This window comes from Chiloscyllium plagiosum, chromosome 21, assembly GCF_004010195.1.
Source record: "Chiloscyllium plagiosum isolate BGI_BamShark_2017 chromosome 21, ASM401019v2, whole genome shotgun sequence".
Lineage (NCBI taxonomy): Eukaryota > Metazoa > Chordata > Chondrichthyes > Orectolobiformes > Hemiscylliidae > Chiloscyllium > Chiloscyllium plagiosum.
The window spans coordinates 43,271,534-43,296,947 of NC_057730.1; the positions used below are offsets into that span (position 1 = coordinate 43,271,534).

Below are 25,414 nucleotides of genomic sequence, written 5' to 3' on the forward strand. Positions count from 1 at the left end.
AGGCCTAAGTGTTTCTGGCATCATAGTGGGACATCTTTGTTCATGTTTCTGAAAGGTGTGAACGAAGATTAGGGGACTTATTGGGGTTTGTAAGAGTGAATTTATTTTAAAAAAGAAACTAAAATGGCAAATACTAACAGTCAAATTATAGTTTTAATAACAACAGACAACTGGAGCTAAAAACTGCTATGAATGCAGGAACGCTGAATAGAATAGATGTGAGGTACAGTATTAAGGATTTTTGTCAATAGGAAAGACGGCCCTTTTCTTCCTCCAAGTGCTGCAGCTAAAGCCAAAACTGAGTCCAAGGAGCCACTCATTCTTTTGATGGTGAAAGACAAAGTTTTGTTATCAAATTGTGCATTGAAAGCTGGAGAAATTGGGGATAAGTGGTAGATAAATCCCAGTTTTGTTGTATAAAGTAAAATTTTGAGTTGATTTATTATTGCCCCACATATCTAAGTATAGTGAAAAGTTTTGATGTATAGGCAGATCGCAATATACAAAGATCAGAGTGAGGAATACAAGTTATAGCTGCAAAGAAGGGTCACAAAAATGAACATTAGATTTGAAATTTGAGAGGTCCATTCAGAAGTCGAAACTACAGCAGGGATGAAGCTGTTCTTGAACCTGTTGGTATGCATGTTTAAGCTTTTATATCTTTGCCTGACACAAGTTTTGGAAGAGATTATAACTGGGGTTGGAAGGGACTTTGAGGCATTGACCAGTATAGATGGAGTCAATGGATGGGAGGTTGGGGTTGCATGATTGACTGGGCTGTGTTCGCAACTCTGTAGTTTCTTACGGTTTTGGGCAGAGCAATGGCAGTACCAAGCAGTGATACATCCTCCTCCGCTCCATTGATGTAGATAGGGGCATGACACCCTCCGTGCTTCCTGAAGTTAATGATCAGCTCTTTAGTTTTGCTGACATTGAGAGAGAGATTGTTACCTTTACACTATTCCACCAGATTAGAATGTGACTTGTAGTCCAGAGCAGTGGAGGTATACGTTTTTAAGAAATTACCTGTGGATTATGTTTATTTACTAATGGGGAATGGTTTAACTGAAGCGAAGTTTGTGGCTTCATTCATAATTATGTAAAGTTCATGCAAGTTACAGGGTAAGTATTTCTTCATCATTTGTGGTGACCAGGCAAGTGGCTAAGTGTAGTTCATCGGTCGAGATCAAAGTAATGCGACAAGTAGATGTTAGAGCGGCTGAAACTTTCTTTAAGCATTGGGATGTTTCAAAAGAAGTGTTTGACATGCCTTCATTAATTGAGGCTCAGAAAGCACACCCAGAGTTAAAAAAATGAATACAGGCAGCCCATACTGAGCCTGAAGGAGTTCTGAAGTGTTATTATGTTAAAAACAGTTCTTTTGAGGAAGTAGAGAAATCCTCATTGACCTGCAAACAAGGAATGGATGGTCATTCAGCAGATAGTGGTACAGTCTAGAATTTGTAAGAAAATATTGCGAGTAGCTCAAGAAATTCCTGTCAGTACATGTAGTAACTTAAGCATCATTAAACAGGCATTTTACATGGTCAAGACTTCACAACGGTGTAGTGCAGTTCCACAGAACATGTCATACATGTCAATTTGTAGGAAAGCCTCGACATGTCAACCATCCTGCACTTTTAATATTACCCCAGTTTTTTGGACAACCTTTTTGTGAGCTTTAGTAGATTGTCTAGGACAATTGCTGAAAACAAAAGCAGGACACTGTCCTTATGGATATGGCAACCTGATTTCCAGAAGCTATTCCTTTTAAGGATGCTCATTGCAGGATAGTGGAAAAATTAACACTTTTTTTTAAACTCAGAATGGACTGAAATATAATCTGACCAAGGTTCCAACTTCATCTCAAAACGTTCAGGACATAACCGGCAATATGGGTATAAACAAAGTCAACTGTCCATCATCTACAAACACAAGGAGCTTTGGAGAGATCTATCAGATCCTCAAAACAATTATTACAGCCTGTGATTACAAAAACACTCAGGATTGGGACAAAGGGTTAGTTTTCTTATCATTTGCTACCAGTGATGTCCCAGTGAATCTACTGGTTTCAGCTCATATGAATTAGTCTATGATCATGAGACAAGATTCATTATATTTGATTAAAGAGAAGTTTTTAAAGGAAAAAACAAGTCCTTTAATGTTGGATTATGTCCATGTATCTAGATTCTGTCAGGCACATGAACAAAACTAAAATGTGCATACCAACATGCAACAGCTCAAACATTTCTTGCAGGGTTGAAGTATGCCCATATTACCTTGGCCAGGTGAATCTCAGAAAGCAAAATCAGTGGTCCATATAAGGTAGTTACAAGGGTTAGTAAAGTGACTTATCCGATAGAAATGCCCGATCGTAAGAAATAGTGGGTGATGCCGAAAACATTGAGTGAGGTAGGTAGTTCACAAAATGAACTTGCTACAATTTGATTAGCCAATACAGAGACACACTGAGAAGGTTAGATGTGATTTCTGTACTTAAAGTGAGGACAATGGGAAGATTTAGTAAGATTACTGAGGACTTACCAGGAAATGTATAGAGATGCATCTGAATATACTCTGTTAGTTAGACATAATGTAGACTAGGAGAATCAGTGCTGACAAGATAGCATCCTTATTGGTTGAGTCTAGAAAAACAAGTTTAATTGAAAATGGAGATTCAGTGCATGCTGGCAAATCACTTGATTAATCCTTAATCAAAGCAGCTGCAGTTCACCAGTAATGTTAGTCCACAATCTGATGGGTCAACTTGATTCTGTAAAGATTACAGAAAAGTAAATGCAGTAAGAAAGCAGAAACCTATCCAGTTCCTCAGCCGATTTATTGATAAGGTTATTGGTGCCTCAGTCCTGTCGAAGATTGATCTATTAAAAGGGTACTGACAAGTACCATTAACATCAACAACTAAAGTACTATTTGCATTTTGTTATACCACAGAGGTTATGTTATTGTGAAATGATGCTGTTTGGGTATAGAAATGCTCCTGATACATTGCAAAGACATATGAATCAAGTCAATGCGAAAGTGCTCTAATTTGTTTGGACACCATGCAATATACGGGAATATCTGGGAAGAACACGTAAAGCAACTAGAAAACCAGTTTAAGAACTACAATTTGCAGGCTTAGTAATCCCATTGAGGGTGAATTTGCAAAAGTGTTGCTAAGTTACTTAGGACACGTTGTAGGATACGTGTTGTCAAGAACAGCAGAAGTGAAGGCTCTAATAGAATTCCCCATTCCTAAAATAAATTGCAAAAGTTTTGGCAATTGATAGGTTTTATCAAAAATTTGTTCCTTATGTCACAATAGTTGTATTGTTTAACAGATTTATGAAAACTAGCAAAGGTGTATGATCAGCAGAATGTCAAGCAGTTTTGAGAACCTGACAACAATTCCGATAAATGAACCAGTGTTGGCCACCCTGACTTTATAAAACCTTTTATAAATTGCCAGTTGATGCTAGTGGTTTGGATGGTATGTGCAAACTTGTTGCAAGATGAGGACTTGGGAATAGAGAAGCCAGTGGAATATTTTTCTAAGAAATTGAATCAATATCAGAAGTAGTACTTGGCAATAGCAGAATTTGAGCTTGTTATTGGCCCGTCAGCATTTTTGAAGTCTGTTTGACACAAGGTAAAGGTCACGACAGTCCTAGAGGACCATAGAACTGTTCTCTCATTAGAGAGAGACGTCTGGTGATACGTTTAACCTGAGCATCACCTATGCCTCAGGTGACAGGCAAGGTTAAGAAGGTGGAACCTCCATGGTAACCTCAACTGGTACAGGAATTGGACCTGTACTATCTGTGTTACTCTGGGTCGCAGAGCTGTCCAGCCAACTGAGCTGGTGACCATAATCTAGCAACTTCTGTTGAAAAATTTAAAACTCCAACTGAGATTGTTCAGTTGAGGTTTATTAATTCAACCATTTAATGTAAAAATTGCTTACATTGTAAAAATGTCATAATGTAAAAATGATGGAATAGGTTTAGAATTAGATCGTAAAAGATGGTAGAAGATGTACTTAAGTTGCCAGTACCCTTTTAATAGATTAATCTTCGACAGGAGTGAGGCACCATTAACCTTATCAATAAATTGTCTGAGGTACTGGATAGGTTTCTGTGTTTTGTCTATCTGCCATATACCTTGTTGTGAAATACATTTTTAAAAATGTTTAATCTCTTACTTGCCTCTATCCTTGAAAGAGACCATTCCTTTTGGACTTCGGCCTGAAATGAGGCAAGTGGATAATGCTTCCAAAAGTGGAAAATATATAAGGAATAATATACAAATGGGAGGACAAAAACTACAGCTAACTGAGGAATGCCTCACTGTTACATTTTTGAGGATCTTGGGTCCAGATAAATAGGCATCATCTTTGTAAATTCAGGACATTACAGCACAGTAACAACCCTCTGGTTTGGCTGCACGGTAACACAGACTCTGAGAGAAATGTAAACCGAAGCAAAGAGAAACCTTCAGAATATCTCTGCTCTCTCACTCAGTAAAGTTGCTATCTCTGTCAAAAGAGCAACAAATCCTCCCATTCAGAGACTGAAAGAAATCATTCTCTAACCAAAGGAAAAATTCTAAAACCCAACCAGTCAATTAAAGTGTGATTATTGCTGTGCAAGTAACATTGTGTTACTATTGAAGAGTGAAAGGATTGAGAACAATTTTGATATTTGGATTGGTGATGTAGAACTGTCTCCCTGACCTTTCTTCCACCATCTATAATAATTGTCTTGTTAGTTTCTCTGTGCCATATGGGTGTGTACTGTATGCGGGCATTTGAAAGGGGTAAAGTTTAAAGTATGTAGTCAAAATTATCGACTCATTTCATTTTTGCCATTGGTTAAGATCTGCGTGGTTACAATAAATTGTTTTCTCTTTTAATGACAAAAACCTGGTGTGTGTTCCTTTTTCTACTGAATTAGACAATGAAGTAAATTGGGCATCTTGATAGTTTAATTATATTTTGACATTTGTGACAATTTTGGGAACAGTGTGGCTCCAATATTGGTGCAAACTCTCCAGCAAATTATAGCACTAACCAATTCCAACTGGTGCATGATTAAAGTGATCAAAAGTGAGATGTGACTCCTGTCTTAACTTTTTAATATATCTAAAAGAGTGTATGTATGTGCATATCACATGCGGTCTTTTAGAGATATTCAATTAGTCCCACTCCGCTGTACGTTCCATGTGGTTTTGCGTAAGAACTTAGGAGCAGGAGTAGGCCATCTGGCCCTTTTGAGTGTGCTCCTCCATTCAATAAGATCATGGCTGATCTTTTCGTGGCCTCGGCTCCACTTATCTGTCCTCCTCACCGTGTCCCTTAATTCCTTAATTGTTCAAACAAAAAAATCCGACTTAGCTTTAAAAACATTTATTGAAGTAGTGTCAACTACTTCACTGGGCAGGGAATTCCATAGATTCACAACCCTGTGGGGAAAGGCGTTCCTTCTCAGTTCAGTTCTAAATCTGCTCCCCCTAATTTTGAGACTAGACATCCTCTCGATGTCTACCTTATCTATTCCCTTCTCCTATAAAAACATAAAATTATGTTTCTAGAAGATCTCCCCTCATTCTTTGTTTACGAGTACATTTTTTTTGCAGAAGTATTCTTTAATGGGGTATAGGCATCACTGACAAGGTCAACATTTATTGTCCATTCCTAATTACCCTTGAACTGAGTGGCTTGCCATGCCATTTGGGAGAGATGTTAAGAATTAGCCACATTACTGTGGGTCTGCAGTAGCATTAAGACCAGATAAGCATGGCAGATTTCATATACTAAAGAATATTAGTGAACTGAATGGTTTGTACTGAGACTGATTTTCAATACAGATTTGTTCATTGAATTTGAATTCGACCAGCTGTCATATTGGGATTTGATCCCAGGTACCTAGTGTTAGCCTGCACCTCTCGATTAGTAGTTGACTGACATTACCATCTTGCCACAAACATAACCGTCTCTTTCAATTCCTTTTTGAAAGTTACTTTTGATTTGATTTCATATCCTTTTAAAGCAATGGATTCCTAATCCTAACTTTTCACGTTTTTTTATCTCCCCTCCGGTTCTTTGACCGAAATGCGTGATATCTGGCTACTGACACATCTGCAGCAAAAAGTTTCTTCTTAGTTATTCCATAATTTTTAATACCCAGTTAACTTCTTTAGTCTTCTCAATCAGCTGAACCACCTTATCCTTGGAATCATTCTAGTAAATCACTTCTTCCTTCCCATGGACATGAAGCATTTCCTCAAATTGAAAAGTATGAGCTGCTGACTGATATTTCATTGTTTATTTACTAAGTTCTCGAGAAAGGCTTACATTGAACCCATACTGTGTTGGCAGCATTGATATTTAAATTTTCGAACTATATTTTCTGACAAATTCGGAGATATTTAAGAATGGGGTGTGTAAATTGAATCTCTCCTTTCATTTTGATTAGCCAGAGTTTCTATTCAATGCCTGTTCTCTGCTCCCTCTCAGAGAAGTACAAGATGAAGACCTACAGAAGTTCTGCTCCCGCATTACCACACTCTTGCAGAATAAGGAATACAACAAGGAGACTACTGATTCTCTACAGAAACTCTTCCTGATTGTCTCAGCAACAAAATATGGCAGAACGTAAGAGTCTGTTTGAAATAAAAGGGGAGAATCAAGAAGGATTCTGACAATTTGATTGTGAACTGGAATCTACTGACTGCAAGAAGGATTTCTTTAATTATTTATTATTTGAGTTTTGTCATGAAATTTTACTTAATTTAACAAAGTTAGTTTACAAATTGGGTTGGAATATTCTTTAAATCGCCTGTCGGGTTTTTCAGTAATCATGTGTGCATTCTCTTTCTTCATAACTTCAGGTTAACATTCAATAGACTATTTAGTCACAGATACAGAAACATCGGTGAAAACTGAAAAGATGCTAGGGTGTTGTTTTTGTCTCTGATGTCAGCAATTACAGGAAGGCAATTGTGGGCGGCACGGTAGCACAGTGGTTAGCACTGCTGCTTCCCAGCGCCAGAGACCTGGGTTCAATTCCCGCCTCAGGCGACTCTCTGTGTGGAGTTTGCACATTCTCCCCGTGTCTGCGTGGGTTTCCTCCGGGTGCTCCGGTTTCCTCCCACAATCCAAAAAATGTGCAGGGGTTAGGTGAATTGGCCATGCTAAATTGCCCGTAGTGTTAGGTGAAGGGGTAAATGTAGGAGAATGGGTCTGGGTGGGTTACGCTTCGGCGGGTCGGTGTGGACTTGTTGGGCCGAAGGGCCTGTTTCCACACTGTAAGTAATCTAATCTAATTGTTTACTGTATGAGTCAAAGTCTAATATGCTCCTTTTTTTTTCCTTATCTGATATCCAGTCTTCCCAGGGATGTCCTACAGAAATTCCACAGCACCTTATGCTTCCTGAAGGCGCCACAGCCAGTCCTTGCTCTGTGCTCGGCTATTCTGCGAGAGGTCCTGCCATGCACCACTTTGACTTTATCTTGTGATGAGGTGAATGATATGAAAACCATGAGTCTTTTATCAAGTATAATACTGGCTCAGGTAAGATGGGGTGGTTTAAGTTAAGCTAAAGTTGTTACCATACAAGTGTTTTGAATCGCTGATTGTATCACATCACTGTTCTATGATATTGCCACCACGAGGTTTTTTTTAGATTAGATTCCCTACAGTGTGTAAACAGGCTATTTGGCCCAACAAGTCCACACCAGCCCTCTGAAGAGTAACCCACCCATTTCCCTCTGACTAATGCACCTAACACGATGGGCAATTTAGCATGACCAATCCACCTGACCTGCACGTGTTTGGATTGTTGGAGGAAACACATGCAGGCAAGGGAAGAATGTGCAAACTCCACATACAGTCGCCTGAGGCTGAAATTGAACTCTGATCCCTGGCGCTGTGAGGCTGCAGATTTTGCAAGCACTGTCCTCAGTTACTAATCTGTTTATATTTTCTGTCCTTCTATAACAGCAGTTTCTCCCATAAGGACTGGGTTAAAGTTTTTACTGCTACTTACTAACTTCTGTTTCTGCTTTTATCATAATTGTTCCACCAGCTTTGTTATGGAATGTTTTGAACCTGAATGCCAGAAATCATGTGGAACCAAAGGACTTTTGCAACATTCACCAAATATAGCAATTCAGATTCTCAATCCCACGTGCTGTCAAGTGACTATTGCTTTAAAAAAGCTATGCATATGTATAGGTTGAGTACGGTGGGATTAAACATGATTGTAGTCAAATTCTCTGCCACAATTCACTGCCAAAGCTTGTATGCCACTTGTGTAGGATACTTGGAAAGAAGGTTGGTTTCATGGAGCTTGAACACAATCATTAGCATCTTTTTAAAGGGAAGGAAAACTAAATGACCAAGAAGCCCCTGTCAGTAATCATAAATTTGATTTGAGAATATCTAGTGAAGGGTTTATGTACTGGGATTTTGCAAACCCTAAACTAACGTCTTCTGCTCAGTTTCACCTGATGCTTTGCACCTTTAGGTCCCTTTAGTGTGGCATTTGATTGTTTTTTAGTTATTTATCTCTCAGCCTTTGCTGCACAACTTCCCTCAGCTTTTCAGTTATACAACGTTAAAAGAAGTGAAACATTGCAAAGGTAGATTCTTGAAATAAGTAAAAAGTTAGATTTTCAGTGGAATTAGAGAACAAAAGTTTAAGTAATAGAAGTATACTTAACAATGGCATTACATTTTTCTCTGTAGGGCAGTAAAAATGGTGACATAGAAGCTGTGTGTAGTCATGTTCTGAAACTGCTAGAAGCTCGCCAAGTTGAGAGTCAAGGTTCACGGTTTCTTCTGCCTATCTTGTCCAAAATCCTTGACGTTGCACCTACAACTCTCAACGAAGGTAAGTTATGAGGTGTGATGTTGGATTATACTGGTAACAACAACATGTTGATGCTTTCTGTAGCTCACTCCCAACTGAATTCTTTTCTCAATTAAAATGTTAATTCAAATCTTTGTCTAAATAAGTCTGGCTTATTTTGTGCTTGCTTATAGTCCCCTTTCGTGGTGGTTCAGTTTCCAAATATGCTCCTTGCCCCACAACAAATGCAAATCCCTTAGAACAGACTAATTCGTACTGCCTAACGTTTGAATTCTTCTAAACACCAGTGAAATATGTCTTCCAAATTGATGTAGCAGTAGACTCCAAACAGTTTTAATAGCATAGAGCAGTAACAGAAGTCTTTTATGTGCACTTTCATTTTGCTTTGTGGTATAAAATGAAAAGTAAAAAGAATTAGAACTGATCATTCTAAGTTGACTTCATTAAATTTGGAGGAAGTGACAACTACAGCTGTTTTTCCAGGTGATGCAGTATGATTAGATTAGATTCCCTACAATATGGAAACTTGTTGGCGCTTCGGCCCAACAAGTGTGCACCGACCCTCCGAAGAGTAACCCATCCAGACCCATTCCCCTACATTTACGGCTGACTAATGTGCCTAACGCTACGGGCAATTTAGCATGGTCAATTCACCTAACCTGCACATCTTTGGGCTGTGGGAGGAAACTGGAGAGTCCGGAGGAAACCCACACAGACATGGGGAGAATGTGCAAACTCCACACAGATAGTAGCCCAAGGTGGGCATCGAACCTGGGTCCCTTGCGCTGTGAGGCAGCAGAGCTAACCACTGAGCCACTACGCTGTCCATAAATGTTGAAGCAGTCATGTTGTGCTGGAAATGTAACCTCCTCTCTAATCTCCCCATCCTCCATCCACTCTTCACCTGCATTTTATTTCCATCACATTTCTCAAGTGCTCTAGAAAAGCAGAGGGAGATTCTTCGTTACCTCCAGTTTTAAATGACCCCTTATGCTGTAACTGTGTCCTACAGTTTGAGCTTACTCCATTAGTGGAAAATTCCCCTCAATGTCTACCCTGTTAAGCTCCCTCAGACACGTGTATTTTTCAATAAAAACAGCTCTAGTTCTTCTAGACTTTAGTGAATAAAGACCTAACCTGTTTTGCTCTTCTTGATTCATCAACCTCTTCAAACCAAGAGTCAGCCAAGGAAACGTCCGAACCCTAACACGAAGACCAATACAGAATATTTGTTTAAGTTATCTACTAATTCCCTGTACTCCATTATTTCCCTAGATACAACTGCCAAGAGTTCCATAATCCCTTCGTATGTCTATAGAAACTCTTGGTGTTTGTCTTGTTGTATTTGCCAATTTACATTCATAATTTGGAGATGCCGGTGTTGGACTGGGGTGTACAAAGTTAAAAATCACACAACACCATGTTATAGTCCAACAGGTTTAATTGGAAGCACTAGCTTTCGGAGCGCCGCTCCTTCATCAGGTGGTTGTGGAGGACACAATTGTAAGACAGAATTTATAGCAAAAGTTTACAGTGTGATGTAACTGAAATTATACATTGAAAAATACCTTAATTGTTTGTTAAGTCTCTCATCTGTTAGAATGACCATGTTGGTTTCACTTCTTTCATATGTAAATCACAAAACTTTTTTTAAATTAAAAGTTACATTCTCAAGTTAACTGTAAGAATTGGTGTTAGCTCAGATGAGATGTTGAAGATGTTAATCCTCTGTTTTCCCTGTCTGTGCCATAATGTTTAGACTGATTCTAATCTAAAAAGTGAGTTAACAGAGTCTCACATGGATTCATGCAGTTTTTGAACGAAGTACATTGTAACTCTGCAAGTACAAATTCACCCCACAAACGTACATATGTATGTGTGCATGTGGGTTTGTGTGTGTGTGGCTGGAATTGAACCCACGTCCCTGGTGTTGTGCGGCAGCAGTGCTAACCACTGGGCCACCGTGCCACCTTTCTAGAATGTTGAATACCCTTGAATATTAGGTTCCCAGTCTTGGTTGGCCTGCAACCATGTCTCCATAAGAGCTGTTAAATTCATATTTATTTTTATTCGTACCTTCAACATCTATTTTGTCACAGTTGCTGCATGCATTCAGACAAAGAACCTCAAATTTTGATCTTTTACCGTTGTTACTTGATATTAAATTCTGCTGCATTCTTCTGCGTATATTTTCAAGCCTTTTCTGTTGTAGATTTTAGATTCGATTCCCTACAGTGTGGAAAGAGGCCCTTCGGCCCAACCAGTTCACATCGACCCTCTGAAGAGTAACTTACCCAGACCCATTTCCCTCTAACTAGTGCATTGAGCACTATGGGCAATTTAGCATGGCGGATTCACCTGGCCTGCACATCTTTGGACTGTGGGAGGAAACCGGAGCACCCAGAGGAAACCCACGCGGATACAGGGAGAATGTGCAAACTCCACACAGACAGTCGCCCGAGGCTGGAATCTAACCTGGGACCCTGGTGCTGTGAGGCAGCAGTGCTAACCACTGAGCCACCGTGTACTTTGATTATTATTCACCTCTTCCCTACCCTGTGTGTCTACTCTCCTTTATTTTAAAACTTCCCTCTGGTGAAGGTGGTGCAAAATCAATTGAGTTTAATGTCTTCATCAAGATTGTAGATACAATTTGCCAGGACACTTGTCCCAGCATGATTCAAATGAAGCCTCTCCAGAGTATTAATGCAATGAATCGGAGCCCGTTTCTTCCACACTAATCTTTTGAGATACACATTTTCCTCCTAACCATATTTACTCTGCCAATTTTACAGATGGCTCAGGTAATACTCCAAGAATATTACCTTTTTATGGTTTGGGCTTCTTAGTCTAACCCAGAGCTGCTTGAAATCTGTCAGCAGAACCTTTTTCACAGATCTATCCTTGTCGTTGTTATTCAAGTGGAGCATGACATCTGGGTTCTTTCCTTTGCGCACCAGGTTACTCTCCTGCTCAGAAGAGTTATCCATAACCTTGGCATGATGTAGCCAACGTGACCTTCAGGATTCTGTTTTCGCTGCAGAGAACAGGATCTATTTTCCTAACAATGTTATCTCCTATTACTACTACATTTCTTTTTACTTCCCCAATTTAGCACTGTGGTCTAGACCATGTCTGTGGTCAGTTTGCTTATCCTCCCTGAAATCTGTGCCCACATCCATGCCATCCGCAAAATCCTTGAAAGTATTGCACAACAGTATTGGCTGAGGCTTCCGTAAAACTAAATCCTGGATGCCCACTTGCACCCACACCTTCTGTCACTGATCACAGACCAAACTTGATGTAGTTTATTGAAGAGGAGTGACTCTATCCTGAAAGACATTGCCCAGGTACCTCTTTTCCCCTATCCTGGTTCATCCGACCTGCAGCGCACAATCCATCTCATCAACTCTGAAACCAAGTTCATTGAGAAGCAAATGCTTCCTGTACATGTGGTCAATGTGGATCATACTGGCCACCATATACCATAGCTGCAGCGTGTTATCCACCCAGCCTTCTCTCATCTGTTCAGTTGATTAATCTGGATGTTAATTACAATATGCTGCTTTATGATTTAAACCACTTTGCCAATCTAAAGAGACAATGAAAACATTGTATGATGTCAGGTTTTCGCATTGACAGATGGAAACAGGTTGAAGGTTTGCCTGTGCATGGTTTTAAAACTACTAAATCTGAACTGCTAAAAACTACTCCTAAGAAAGTAATAACATAAAGCATAACTAAAAGGAGATTTTCCCCCTTGTCCACAGGGGGCACTCCGACCATCCAATAATCCCACCATGACTCCTTCCAGCTGGAGCCATGCCCTCGCCCCAGACATCACAAAGTAAGATTAAACAAATACCAATATCTTATAACAAGGGAGTTAAAGGTGGGTACCCAATCCATCCATTCCATACTACTACCCTAGGCATTGAGTACAATTAAAAATAAGCAAAAGGGGAAACAGGGGTAAAATAGAGTAATTGTCCATATAATTCAGGCCAATCAGTCTATTTTAGTGTCCCAAAATTCTTTTGCCTTTTCCGGTGATCCAAAGTTAAACATAGACCCTCTGTGGTTGAAGTGCAGTGTTATTGGATATCTCATTGAGTACGGAATATTCAGATCCCTCAGATGCTTCCTTACCTTGTTTAAATGCCTTCCCCCTGCGAATCACGACTGGGGAGCAGTCCTGAAAGAGCATTATTCTTGATCCCTTGTACACCACAGCTTGGGGATCCTTCCCCAGTGCTCTGGAGGCCTCCAGCAACATTTGTTTGTCTCTGTAGTGCTGGAGTTGCACTAGGAACGGGCGAGGGCACTGGTCCGATCTGGGCCTGTGCACTTTGACTCCGTGGGCCCGCTTGATCTGCACCCGGCCTAACTCAGATTCCAGCCTCTCAAGTTGTGGGAGCCATTGCTCCATAAAGTTAACAAGCTGGCCTTCATCTTCCTGTTCGGGAAGGCCCAGGATCCAGATTTTCTCCCAACGACCTCAATTTTCGACCTGCTCCTCCAAGGCCCGCACTCAGCGCTCCATGGCTCACAGAAGATTCGGCCGCTGTATCAGAGGCCATGGCCCATTGCTCCGCCCCTTTGTCACGCTACCTGAGAGTCTGGATCCACAGATAATGCTTTTGCAGCATGACTGAGATGGATTCCCACCTGGCCCGGGTCTCCTCCATCGATGCATCGATCCTCCCTCGGAGTTTTACAAACCCCGAGACTAAGCTTACCTCTGTAGATAAGTCCCCTGGGGCAGCCGTGGACGCATCTGTTGCTGTGGGGAGGGGGTCCCTGTCTGTTGTGAGTTCCGTGCTCCTTTGCCTTTAGTCACGTTAAAGTGCACCTAATAGTTTTTTTTTCCCCTGGCTGCTATAGCCATTGTGCATCAAACTGGAGAAGTTTGGTGCACAATGGCTATAGCCGGGAAAAAAACTTTTTAGCAATTTAAGAGGTGAAGGGAGGGTGTGTGCCCTACTTTGTCTGGGTGTTGGGCAGAGCTCAGCAGACTCTGGCTTACTGGGTCGCTGCCATCTTGAATTCCCCACCTGCGCATGGTTTTATCTGCCACCACTGCCCTTCCTATGCATGTCCTCTCTCCATGGGCTGATTAGGACAACATTAGTAGCAGCTCAGAGACAGCTATCACTGCTGGGACCTGGGTTTGAAACCGACAGACTAAAAGGCTCCCATATGCTGGCTGAAGTATGCTTCTGCAACCCTTAAACACCCTAAAGCATGACACCCAGAGCATGAAAGTTGCTCATGGTTTGTGAAAAATAACAAGTTTAAACCTCAGAGGTCAAACGAATGTGATGTGGGACATTGGAACCTTTACACAGGTGCACTTTGGGGGCTGGTTTCTGGATTTAGCCTCTTCTAGCCCTACAAGCTGTTGAGTCCTCTATGCCCCTCCACTCCAGCCTCCTGCTTTGCTTTTATTTTTTTTGAATTCATTCACCAGGATGAGGGCATCCCTTGCTAGGCCATTTTATTGCCTATCCCTAATTGTTCAGAGAGCAGTCGAGACTCAACTACATTGCTATGGATCTGGAGTCACAGACCAATAAGGATGGCACTTTCACTCTCTAAAGGACATTAGTGAACCAGATGGGGTTTTCTGACTATCAATAACGGATTCATGGTCATCATTAGATTCCTAATTCCAGACATTTTTTAAAAATTGAATTCAAATTCCACCATTTGCCATGATGGGATTAACGCCCATTTGGAGCATTAATTGGGACTCTGGATTAAGAGTCCAGCGGTAAACCACTAAACTGTCACCTCCCTTTTTAATTCCTTCATTAGCAATCATTCTTTCAGCTGCTTAGGCCATAAACCCCTCTATCTTTTTTTGAAGTGTTCCTTAAAACCTGATCTCTGATCAAGCCTTTTGCTCATCTTTCCTTCAGTGGCTCAGTGTAAAAAAAAAAAATTATTCTTAAGTGCCTTCAAACAGATTCACAATGTTTCTTGTACTTTGCAAATACAAGTTGTTGTTGGAGCCAAATGGTAGAAGGTAATTCTTTGTCAGGTTCATGATCAGTCTGACTTGTGGGGTGCTTCATTGCCGCTAGGTGTTCTCCACCTCCTGGCATCTCCATATCCTGATGAGTATTACGTAACTCCACAGAGGCTGGTATCTCAATCAAGCCGCCCTTGATTTATATATGGAGAGTCCTTGACACTAATGCAGCTTCTCACAACCAGCTCTGAGTGAACAGAGACCCTGACATTCCTGTTTTATTTTTTTTATTTTTATTTTATTTTATTTTTATTTTTTTTTGGTAGTGCTTATTTTTTTTTCCCAGCACCCATGGTGTGTGTGTGTGTGTGTGTGTGTGTGTGTGTGTGTGTGTGTGACAGTGAAAGCACAAAGTGCACGAATCTTTATTCAATTTCCACCACCAGGAAGATAGGAAAACACCCGGGTGGCCAGTGACAAACACTGCCCTTCACATCAAAGGACAGTGCTGTGTGATCAAAACAGTGAGGGGGAGGGTAGGGACCACATTCCTGTTTTTATATTGGCAGCCAGAGCTCCCTGATTGGACCAGATTAACAGCCCCAATCAAGGAACTCATTACAGTCACGACAGAGTACAAAAAGATTTTTTTCTTTAAAGAAAGTCTGAAGAGCTGCAAGTTTTCTTCTTATTGCAGTTAACTTGCACAGCTACCCTAACTGCAGTGTTCAGACCAAGTAAATCATTGCTGTCAGTCAGAGTTCAGTAGAATGCTTTTCTTGAAATGCTTAAGTGCAAGTGAATTATATATTAAGTGTGTAATAAGAAAAGTAGGAGTACTCTGGTATAGTCTAGTTGCAAGTTGTAAACTCCAGAGCACAATATTCCACAAAGTCATGTCAATTCCATTCAAACTCGGCGTTTTTGCATTTTCTTTCCAACAGAGCAGGTGAATGCTGTTAGTAAGAAGCTTGTCGATTGGTTGCGGTATGCAAGTACATTACAAGGTGTCCCTCTTTCTTCTGGAGGCTTCTTTAGTCCAAGATCCCGACAGGTAACGGAAAACTACAGTCTCATTCAAGTCTGCATTGCTATTCATTTGTATTAACCCTTTAAAGACTGGAATAACTAAATAGTAATGCTTTTGCTGCAATGTCTATTGCTGATTTAACTGTTGGTGAGAAATATATGGATTGGGGTACTTTGTTCTCCTTTCTTCTGTTACACTCATTGGGAAAAGGCCCAAAACATTTTTCCAACGCAGTTCCAGTTGGCTAGTAGGAAATACTTTAAAAGTTCCTTCACTTTTTGAAAACTATATCTACCTCAATGATGATGTTTGCATACTTGAAGTCCATTCTTCCACAAGACGCCTGCTCTGATGAATTGCAACATCACTGTAACTTGATCTAACATCTATTTGTGATCTTTTGCTGTTCACTGTTAATAGTATTTGTATTAAGAAACAAAATTGAGTTAGCTGGTATCTAAATATTGTGTAATTTATTCATAATGTTTTCCCCTAACGGCTCAACAATCTTCTCAAGGAGTTAAGTCAGACAAGTTAAGCACTTAAGTTCAATCCATAGGCATGTGATATCTTTGATCAGAGTTAACTGCAGCAGTGTCAGAGACCTGTAATCGCCTTCCTTGACAATCCTGATTCTAATAGTGCTCATTGGTTAGTAATGTGCAGAGGTGGACATTGAATAAAGACCAGATTAAGCTAGTTTTTGATGTCACTTGTTGAATATCCTATAAAACAATAAGTCAAGGCTTACACTTGTAAAATCGATAGGTTGGAGCGATGAAGGTGAATAGGCTTCCAACAAGGTGACGGTACCTGAAAGGAAAGGATAAGCTTGATAAGTCAATTCAAGCAATCTAACATTGTTCATTTATCTTTTGTTTAGCCTGCTTCCATTTTAGAGGTGGATGGAGCGGTGGCAGGTGATTTCTTCACGTTACTTTCCATTGGCCACTATTACACTGAGGACCAATGGCTCAACATGCACTCATTCTCCATGATCAGAAAGTGGCTGCAGTGTTTTGGGGCAAGTGGCTTCAACAGCAATGATGCAGGTAGCTTATTATTGGAATGGATAGCCACCTGATTTTGTTTGTGAGAATTGCATTAATTAAGTGGAATCTGAAAATTCACAGCATAGTTGCAGTTGTGTACAGGCCTCCAAACAGTAGTCAGGAACTGGGGTGCAAGATACACAAAGATATAGAAAAGGCAAAGATCGTGGAGGATTTCAATATGCAGGTGGTCAGGGAAAATCAGATTGGTAGTGGATTTCAAAAAAAGGATTTGTGGAATGTCTGCGAGATGGCTTCTTGGAGCAGCTTGTGGTGGAGCTCACGAGGGAACAGATAATACTGGATTTTGTGTTGTGCAATGAGGCAGACTTGATAAGGGAGCTTAAGGTAAAGGAACCCTTGGGGGCAGAAATCATAATGACTGAACTTGCTCTGCAATTTGAGAGGGAGAGGATAGAATCAGAGATAGCAGTATTATAGCTGAATAAAGACAACTACAGAGGCATGAGGGAGAAGCTGAGTAGAATTGACTGGTAGAGGAGCTTAGCAGGAAAGACAGTGGAACAGCAATGGCTTTCTGGGAGTAATTCAGGAGACTCAGCAGAGATTTATCCTGAGGAGAAAAAGGCATGGTAGAGGGAGGATGAGGCAACTATGGGAAGTCAGGGACAGCATAAAAGCAAAAGAGAAAGCATATTATGTGACAAAGCATAGTGGGAAGCTTACAAATACCAACAGAGGGCAGCAAAAAAAGAAATAAGGAGGGAGAAGATTAAATATGAAGGTAAGCTAGCTAGCAATATGAAGGAAGACTGTACAAGTTTCTTTTGACATGTAATGGGCAAAAGAGAGACAAAAATGGACATTGGATCGCTGGAGACTGATGCTGGAGAGGTAATAGTGGGGAACAAGGAAATGGCTGAGGAACTGAATAATTAATTTGCATCAGTCCTCACAGTGGAAGTACCCCTTGAGTAAATTTACAATAGTGGTTTTATTTAGTAGTATTGTTTATATCACTGCATGATTAGTCTAGACTAATGCAGAAAATTTGAGTTGAGATTTCACCATGTCAGTTTATAATAAATAGGAAAAATGAGAGATTTTTGTGATGTAAGAGCATCAAGGATTATGGGGAAATGGACATGTGGTACAGATTAATTGTGAGCTGATAGAATGATGGACTAGGCAGTTTTGGGCTTAATTGTCTATTTCTGTTTCCAATGATGATGTGAAGAAGTTGAAACTTTATTGCTGGAACAGCACAGCAGGTCAGGCAGCATCCAGGGAACAGGAGATTCGACGTTTCGGGCACAGGCCCTTCTTCAGGAATGAGCAGAGAGTGTTCAGCAGGAGAAGATAAAAGGTAGGGAGGAGGGACTTGGAGGAGGGGCGTTGGAAATGTGATAGGTGGAAAGAGGTCAAGGTGAGGGTGATAGGTCGGAGTAGGATGGAGGCGGAGAGGTCAAGAAGAAGACTGCAGGTCAGGAAGGCGGTGCCGGGCTGGAGGGATCCGGCTGAGACAAGTTGGGGGGAGGGGGGATGATGTGAAGAAGGTTCCTGAAGGTTAACAAGCCAGAATAAAAGGGCCTTGACGGGCTCTTGTGACATTGTGCTAGTGTCTTTATCTCTGTCCAAAGGGTCATGTCTAACATGATTACAGTCTAACAGGGTTGGTTAAATATCTAAAATGGTGAGGGTTGCATTGATTATGTAGCTTTTGCCATCAGATGTGTTTTGCTATGAGAAATGAGCTTGGCTTGCTGGTGTTTTGTCTCTTGAGTCATTATAGTTCAGTTGCACAAAACTGCTGCAATATAAATTAACCGTGTGGCTGCAGTCAAATTCCACACTGAGTCATTAGTCATGTGCATAGATGCTAACATTATTTCTTTAATTTTCATTCATAATGTCATTGTACATTAGAACAGTTCTGACCTGTGGTCATGATGATTGTGTATTCAGCAGCAGCTAAATATGTCATTGCTTACAGATCTCTGTAGGATTCTGAAGGGGACTTTTGGAAACTGAAAAGATAAAGGGAATTGTTTTCCATTTGGTAACTGGAAATGTACCTGAATGCAGAGATTGCTGTTTGGCTTGGGAACTATAACTTGGTGGAAGCATGATACTGCTTTATCATGTTGTGCTCATTAACTCAAGTCGTGTACAGTATGGGCACAGAGACACAAGTAAAACAACATTCACTTTTGAGAAATTTATCTTTTAGGCATTCAGAGGCAACATGTGACAGCAATTCATTTTTCTGGATTATAACTGCAACCTACATGAGCATAGTTTGTCTCTTTTTAGTATATTAATTTCTTTCTTTCAATTATTCCTACAGTTGTAGTTTAATCATATACTAAGCAGCCAGGTCTCCAATACAGACTTGTCGAAATACAAATCTTTGTCAAATTTGCAAAGAGTTAGCAAGCGTGGGTGAGCACAGACAAATTGCAGATGGGTCTGTTTGAACACACAAGCTTGTCCAAAGTGACAATGAAGACTTTATTCACCTTTTGATAAGATGCCTATGAAATAAAAAAGACTTTTTAAGAAAGCTTGTGTAGTTTTGTTTCCTCTTGTAGTTGTTTAATGTGAAAGTCACTACATTGACATTCACTGTTAATAATGTGTTTTCTCTGGTTGTACTATGATTGCTTTTCCTTTATCCTCCTCATCATCATTAACTTATCAGACATTAACAAGAAGCCTGTGTTTGACAGAATTTGATGAATCTTTTAATTTGTCTGCTAGATGAAAAGTCTGAATTAGACAGCTCTGTAATGTCAATAGTTTCTGCTTCCTCAACATCAAGTCGTCTGATGCCACCTAAAGAACGTCTGCGGGAGAAGACGTTTGAATATTGCAATCGGTTAATTGAGCAGAGTGATAGAAGTAAGTACACTATTGGAGAAATGATGCTTATCCTTTCATTTTAAATCTTGTACTGTTGCACTTCAGCTTTCTGCAAGCAGTCCACTGAATACCTCAGTTAAGAAGTATTGAAATGATTTCAGCATTTGCAGTAATTTGCTGCTGCCTTAAGTGGACCACTGCTGCTGTTGGATGTTGTCTCTGATGACTATAGTGCCTGTCTTATTTTTAAAATAGCATTTAATCTATGGATTAAGTGATGGAAACTATGGCAAAATAAAACTGCAGAACATATTGATGCACCACATTTATGATTTTTTTTTATGAAATGTTCATGAGGGTGTCTCTAGCAAGGTACCAGATAAAGGTGGCAGATTTCCTTCACTAAAGGATTCTCGTAAACCAGATGGATTTTTATGAAAGTTGACAGTAGTTGTACCATTAGGCCAGCTTTCTTCCAGAGATTTTTATTGAATTCAAATTTCCCCATCTGCCATGCAAGAATTTGAACCCATTTCCCCAGCACATTAGTCCAGTGACATTATCACCATGCCACTGCCTTCCGTTGACCTACTTTCATACTGAAGCCAAGATAATTAATAGCATTTTTTATTATGATTGGTTGTTATTTCCTTTAGAATCACTGAATTATTACAGTGCAGAGTGAGGCCATTTGGCTTATGGCCTGCCTTTTCCCCCCATAACCCAGCATACTGGGTGTTTATTTAAACAGAAATAATGCTGATTTGAAACCTCAGTTGAATCTGCCTGAACCATACTTTCATGCAGTACATTCCAGATCCTTTCTACCTGCTGTGTGAGAGCATATTTTTCTCGGCTCGCGTTTGCTTTTTATGTTAAAACATCTTAAAACTGTGTCCTTGGGCGCTCAGACCGTTCATGAGTAGGAATGAATTTGTGCTATTTATGCAAGAAACACAATCCCCCTCCTGATTTTAAAACTTTTATTTGATCTTCGCTGGTCTTCTCCTTTCCAAGGAAAACAGTCCCAACTTTTCCAATCTTTCCTTTATAACTGAAGTATCTGGAGTCATTTTTGTTAACCTGTTCTGCACACTCACCAGTGCACTTGCATCCTTCCTAATGTATGGCACCCAGAACCATTCGGTAATATCTGACTAGTGCCTTGTACAAGTTCATCGTGCCCTCCCTGCTGTTTTACACTCTGCTCCTCGGTGGAAGGCCTAGAATACTAAGTGCTTCATTAACAGGTTCTCCACCTCTCCTGTCACCTTTTGGATGACAAATGTACCTGTACATCCATATCTCTGCTCCTGCACAACTTTCAGAATAGTACCTTTTATTTTTCTTTTTTAAGTTTTACCATGTTCTTTGTACCATTGTGCATCACCTTACACTTCTCTGTATTGAGCTTCATCTACCACCGCTCTGCCCACTCTGCCAATGTGTCAATGTCCTTTTGAAGTTCTACATTGTCTTTCCCGCAACTTACAATTCTCCCAAGTATTGTGTCATCCATTTACTTTGAAATTGGTCCTTGCACACCATGATCTAGACAGTTTATACACAATATATAAAAGCGGAAACACAAGATTCCCATTACTGATCCCCGGGGAAATCCACTATACACCCTTCTTCAGCCAGAAGAATACCCAGTAGTAGTTATTCCCTCTTTCCTAACCTTGAGCCGATCTCCTATTCATGTTGCTGCTGTCTCTTTTATTCCATGATCTATAAGTTTGCTCACTCTGTTGTGTGGTACTCATCAAATACGTATTGGAAGCCCATGCACACTACATCGATAGGCTTTGACACCATCAACCCTCTCTTATCACCTCTTCAAAAAATCTTAGTTAGTTAGACATAATTTTCCCTTAACAAATCCTTGCTGACTCTTCTGAATTAATCCACATTTTTCCATGTAGCAAATAATTCTATCTCAAATTATTGTTTCTAGAAGTTTCTCCACCACTGAAGATAAACTGACTGGACTTTTAATTGCTGGGCTGACCTTTTTTGAACGTTTTGTGCAATGTTTGAATTCTCCAATCCTCTAGCACAACCCATAAATCCAGGGAAGATTAAAAGTTGTTTTCCAGTGCCTCTGCAGTTTCTTCCCCCGCTTCCTTCAGTATTCTTGGATGTATCTCGTCTGGTCCCAGTGTTTTATCAGCTTTAGTACTGACAGTTTATCCAGTGCCACCTTTTGAATGGTTAGGTTTCCTCCTCTCTACGTGGTCTGGGTGATATCTGCCTTGTAGGTAAAGACAGATGCAAAGTATTCATTTAATACCACAGCCATACCTCTTGTCTGTCAGTATAATTCCTAGTCTTCCTTCCTAATCTTTGTATTATTTATGTATTTATCAAACACTTCGGGATTTCTTTATATGTTAGCTGCCGATCTTATTTCCTCTCTTACTTCTCGTATTTGCCTTTACACCACCTCCTGATATTGTAGTAAGAAATTCTTCAGAACACAATCTGGAAGCACTTGTTCCTCACTGCCTTTTACATAACCACTGTCCCAGTCGACTATACAGGTAATTAAAGTTCCCCACTGTATCCACTTTGTTTGCACCTCTCTGTAATTTCCTTGCTGATTTGTTCCTCTCTGTCCATTCCATTAGCTGGCAGTCTATGTATTACACCTTTTTTCTTTTTCCTTGGCTCTAACCAGATAGAATCAATCTTTGAACCCTCTTTCTGCAGTGCTATCCTGAACCCATCCCTTTTCTTCTTTTCCTATTTTTCTGCACATCTTGTAGTCAGGAATATTTAACATCCAGACCTGCCCTTCCATAACCAGAACTCCATGTCAGCACAAAGTAATTTATGCTTTAAACAACCCGATCTTATTTAAAATATAAAATAAAAGCAAATTACTGCGGATGCTGGAATCTGAAACCAAAAGAGAAAATCTGGAAAATCTCAGCAGATCTGGCAGCATCTGTAAGGAGAGAAAAGAGCTGACATTTCGAGTCTAACTGACCCTTTGTCAAAGCTGATCTTATTTATGCTGCTGTATGCATTCATCTGATTTTAGATTTGGTCACATTCTCCCTCAATCTGACTTGACCTGTTAATTTACTATCCTCTACTTTTAGTGCTATCTGCTTCATCCAGCATTTCATGAACCCTGGCATTACTTTCTAATCTTCTCTCCTGGTTGACATGCCCTGCTGACTAAGTATAAATCCTCCCCAACAGGGCTAGCACAATGCCTCACTCGCAAATGAGATCTGTCCCAGTCTTGATATCCCAGGAATCTAAAGCTGTTCCTCTTAATCTTGCAGTCATGCATTCCTCTTTCTTTTCTTCCTATTTTTTGAACTCACTTGCATTTCACACTGGGAGTAATCCAAAGAGTTAAAATAGCATAGAATAGCCTTTATTGTCACATTTACTCAATGAGTGTAGCGAATAATTTATACGTTGCCAATTTCAGCGTTGACTTAAATGTAAACGTACCCAGACACCGCTTCTTTTATTATTAGATTTCTACATTTTGGGGTCCTGTTTGCTCAATTTTAAATCTAGCACCCTAAATTCTGATTGCTGGGCCATGTGTCTGCTACATTATTCTGTTTTGAGTATTGATTTAAATATTCGTTCAGTTTAGCTGAGTGGTTATTTTACATATGTAGTTTCTTCAGTTTTCTTGTAAGTTAATACAACGTTTGCATAGGATAATGAGCAATTAAATAATTGTCAGCACACATTGACCATTAATACAGTATTGTTACCTGTGCTATTGACTTCCCATTACCATCTAGAATGACATAGGGATCCTGAAAATATTGAGGTGAATTTTAAATTTTTGCAGTCAGTTTTTTGTTTACATGACTGATGATTACATATTTTCGTCTTGCACAAATATGTCTAGTGGTATCTGATTCTCTACATATCCCAGTTTGTAGTCCGTTCTTTCATCACTTGTAAATGCAGTTGTAGCTATTGTAGATATAGTTAGACCAGACAAGAAAAAAGTGACTTTGAAGGAATGCCCTGGCAAAACTATCTGGTACAGGTAATTTGCTAATTTTGCTAAGTTTTAATGTACTGCAATGTGCACATGTGGATTCCTAGTTGAATTGTGACTTGCAGTATTTGCTTTCTGCCACTAGAGCACGCTGAGAGGCTTCTCTATCTGTAGCAGTGCACTTTTCATTTATATCTTAGTATTTTCAAACTTGGTTCCTGGTTTAGCTTGGACAGTTTCAATTGCTGTGTCCAATGTAAACGCACAATTTTAGACCAGGAAGGCAGTAATTTTCTAAATTGAGTATAGAAGCAGGCATTCTGTCTAGTCCATTCTGTGAAGCTATGCCTACACTAATCCCACTTTCCAGCTTTTGGCTGTGCCCTTAGAGGCTATGACAATGCAAGTTAGTATCTAAGTATTGTTTTTATAATAGTTTAACTGCCCTTGAGAAGGCAGTAGTAGGGGTGTGTAGTGCCAGCCTTGCCAATGACATTCACATCAGGAATAAAAAAATCTTTTTTGAGCAAGCTTTTGGTTATAACTTCTCCTTTCCCATTTGCTCAGTGTAATTTTTTTTATCCAAGGATAAAAGGATGCTTTCTCCATTATGCTGCTATTTAACACAAGTTGACATTGTTAGATGTCATTCCTCACTAATTCTAGCTCTCACTGGGGTAGGGGTGTGTAATTTCTCAATTATGGTATTTCATGCTTGAGATTTTGGACTTTTCCCAATTTTGGGCCAAATTTGTTTTTGTGATTAGCCATGAGTGGCATTGGCACAGTTAACCTGCGGTGGTACCAACTCGAAGTTTCCTTGGCAAATGACTTTCCTTGAAACAAAAAGTCTAGGAGAATGCCTCTGAGCGCTCCAGGTTGTAGAATGATACTTTGCAAGCATGTTTGCAGGTATAGTGCTCAGGAAATGTTGCTTCCTTCATGTGTTCTAGGAGAAAGTGAGGACTGCAGATGCTGGAGATCAGAGCTGAACATGTGTGGCTGGAAAAGCGCAGCAGGTCAGGCAGCATCCAAGGAGCAGGAGAATCGACGTTTCGGGCATGAGCCCTTCTTCAGGAGTCCCTCTCTCACTGCACACCCCAGGTCACCACCTCTGCCCAATTCCTGAAGAAGGGCTCATGCCCGAAACGTCGATTCTCCTGCTCCTTGGATGCTGCCTGACCTGCTGCGCTTTTCTAGCAACATATTTTCAGCTCCTTCGTGTGTTCAAAGATAATGGATAATGTAGTGTTAGGGGTCAAGTTTGATTTGTGATATGCTAATAAAACATAACAGAAAATGATACAATGTCAATGATCTTGCTCTTATTTGCAGCTTTGTGGCAAAGTGAAGCTGCAGCAAGATCCTTCCTAAATCAAGTCAGTGCTGTCATGTCGCAGTGACTACATAATGTTGATTTTTAAGATAACTTTTTTCTCTTTGCAACAGAAGCTATAAAGAAATCTGACTCAGAACTTCAGAAAGCTGTAAGTAATTTAGGCATTGTGGTTTTGAATAATAAGTATTCCAATTGCAAGTTATTAGTCTGACTGTTTTGTCTGTCTGATATAACTTAAGTGAACTGTGTTCTGTATTGACTTATGTTATTCAATATTTCCCAGTGGAACTGCAGAAATGTGGCACTGTTTTTATTTGCAAACTACACAGTCTGTACTTAA

At 40.1% G+C, this 25,414-nt stretch overlaps 1 protein-coding gene across 2 annotated transcripts in view; it reads left to right on the forward strand.

The window, feature by feature from the left end:
* ap5z1 (adaptor related protein complex 5 subunit zeta 1) overlaps nt 1-25,414 on the forward strand; it is a 71,519-nt gene that overhangs the window by 16,336 nt on the left and 29,769 nt on the right. For both annotated transcript variants that reach the window (XM_043711907.1, XM_043711908.1), the window contains exons 2-8: nt 6,518-6,655; nt 7,388-7,574; nt 8,751-8,895; nt 15,793-15,902; nt 16,762-16,930; nt 19,652-19,792; nt 25,185-25,222. In XM_043711907.1, coding sequence (XP_043567842.1) covers nt 6,518-6,655; nt 7,388-7,574; nt 8,751-8,895; nt 15,793-15,902; nt 16,762-16,930; nt 19,652-19,792; nt 25,185-25,222 — 928 coding nt within the window. The remainder of the gene's footprint in view (nt 1-6,517; nt 6,656-7,387; nt 7,575-8,750; nt 8,896-15,792; nt 15,903-16,761; nt 16,931-19,651; nt 19,793-25,184; nt 25,223-25,414) is intronic.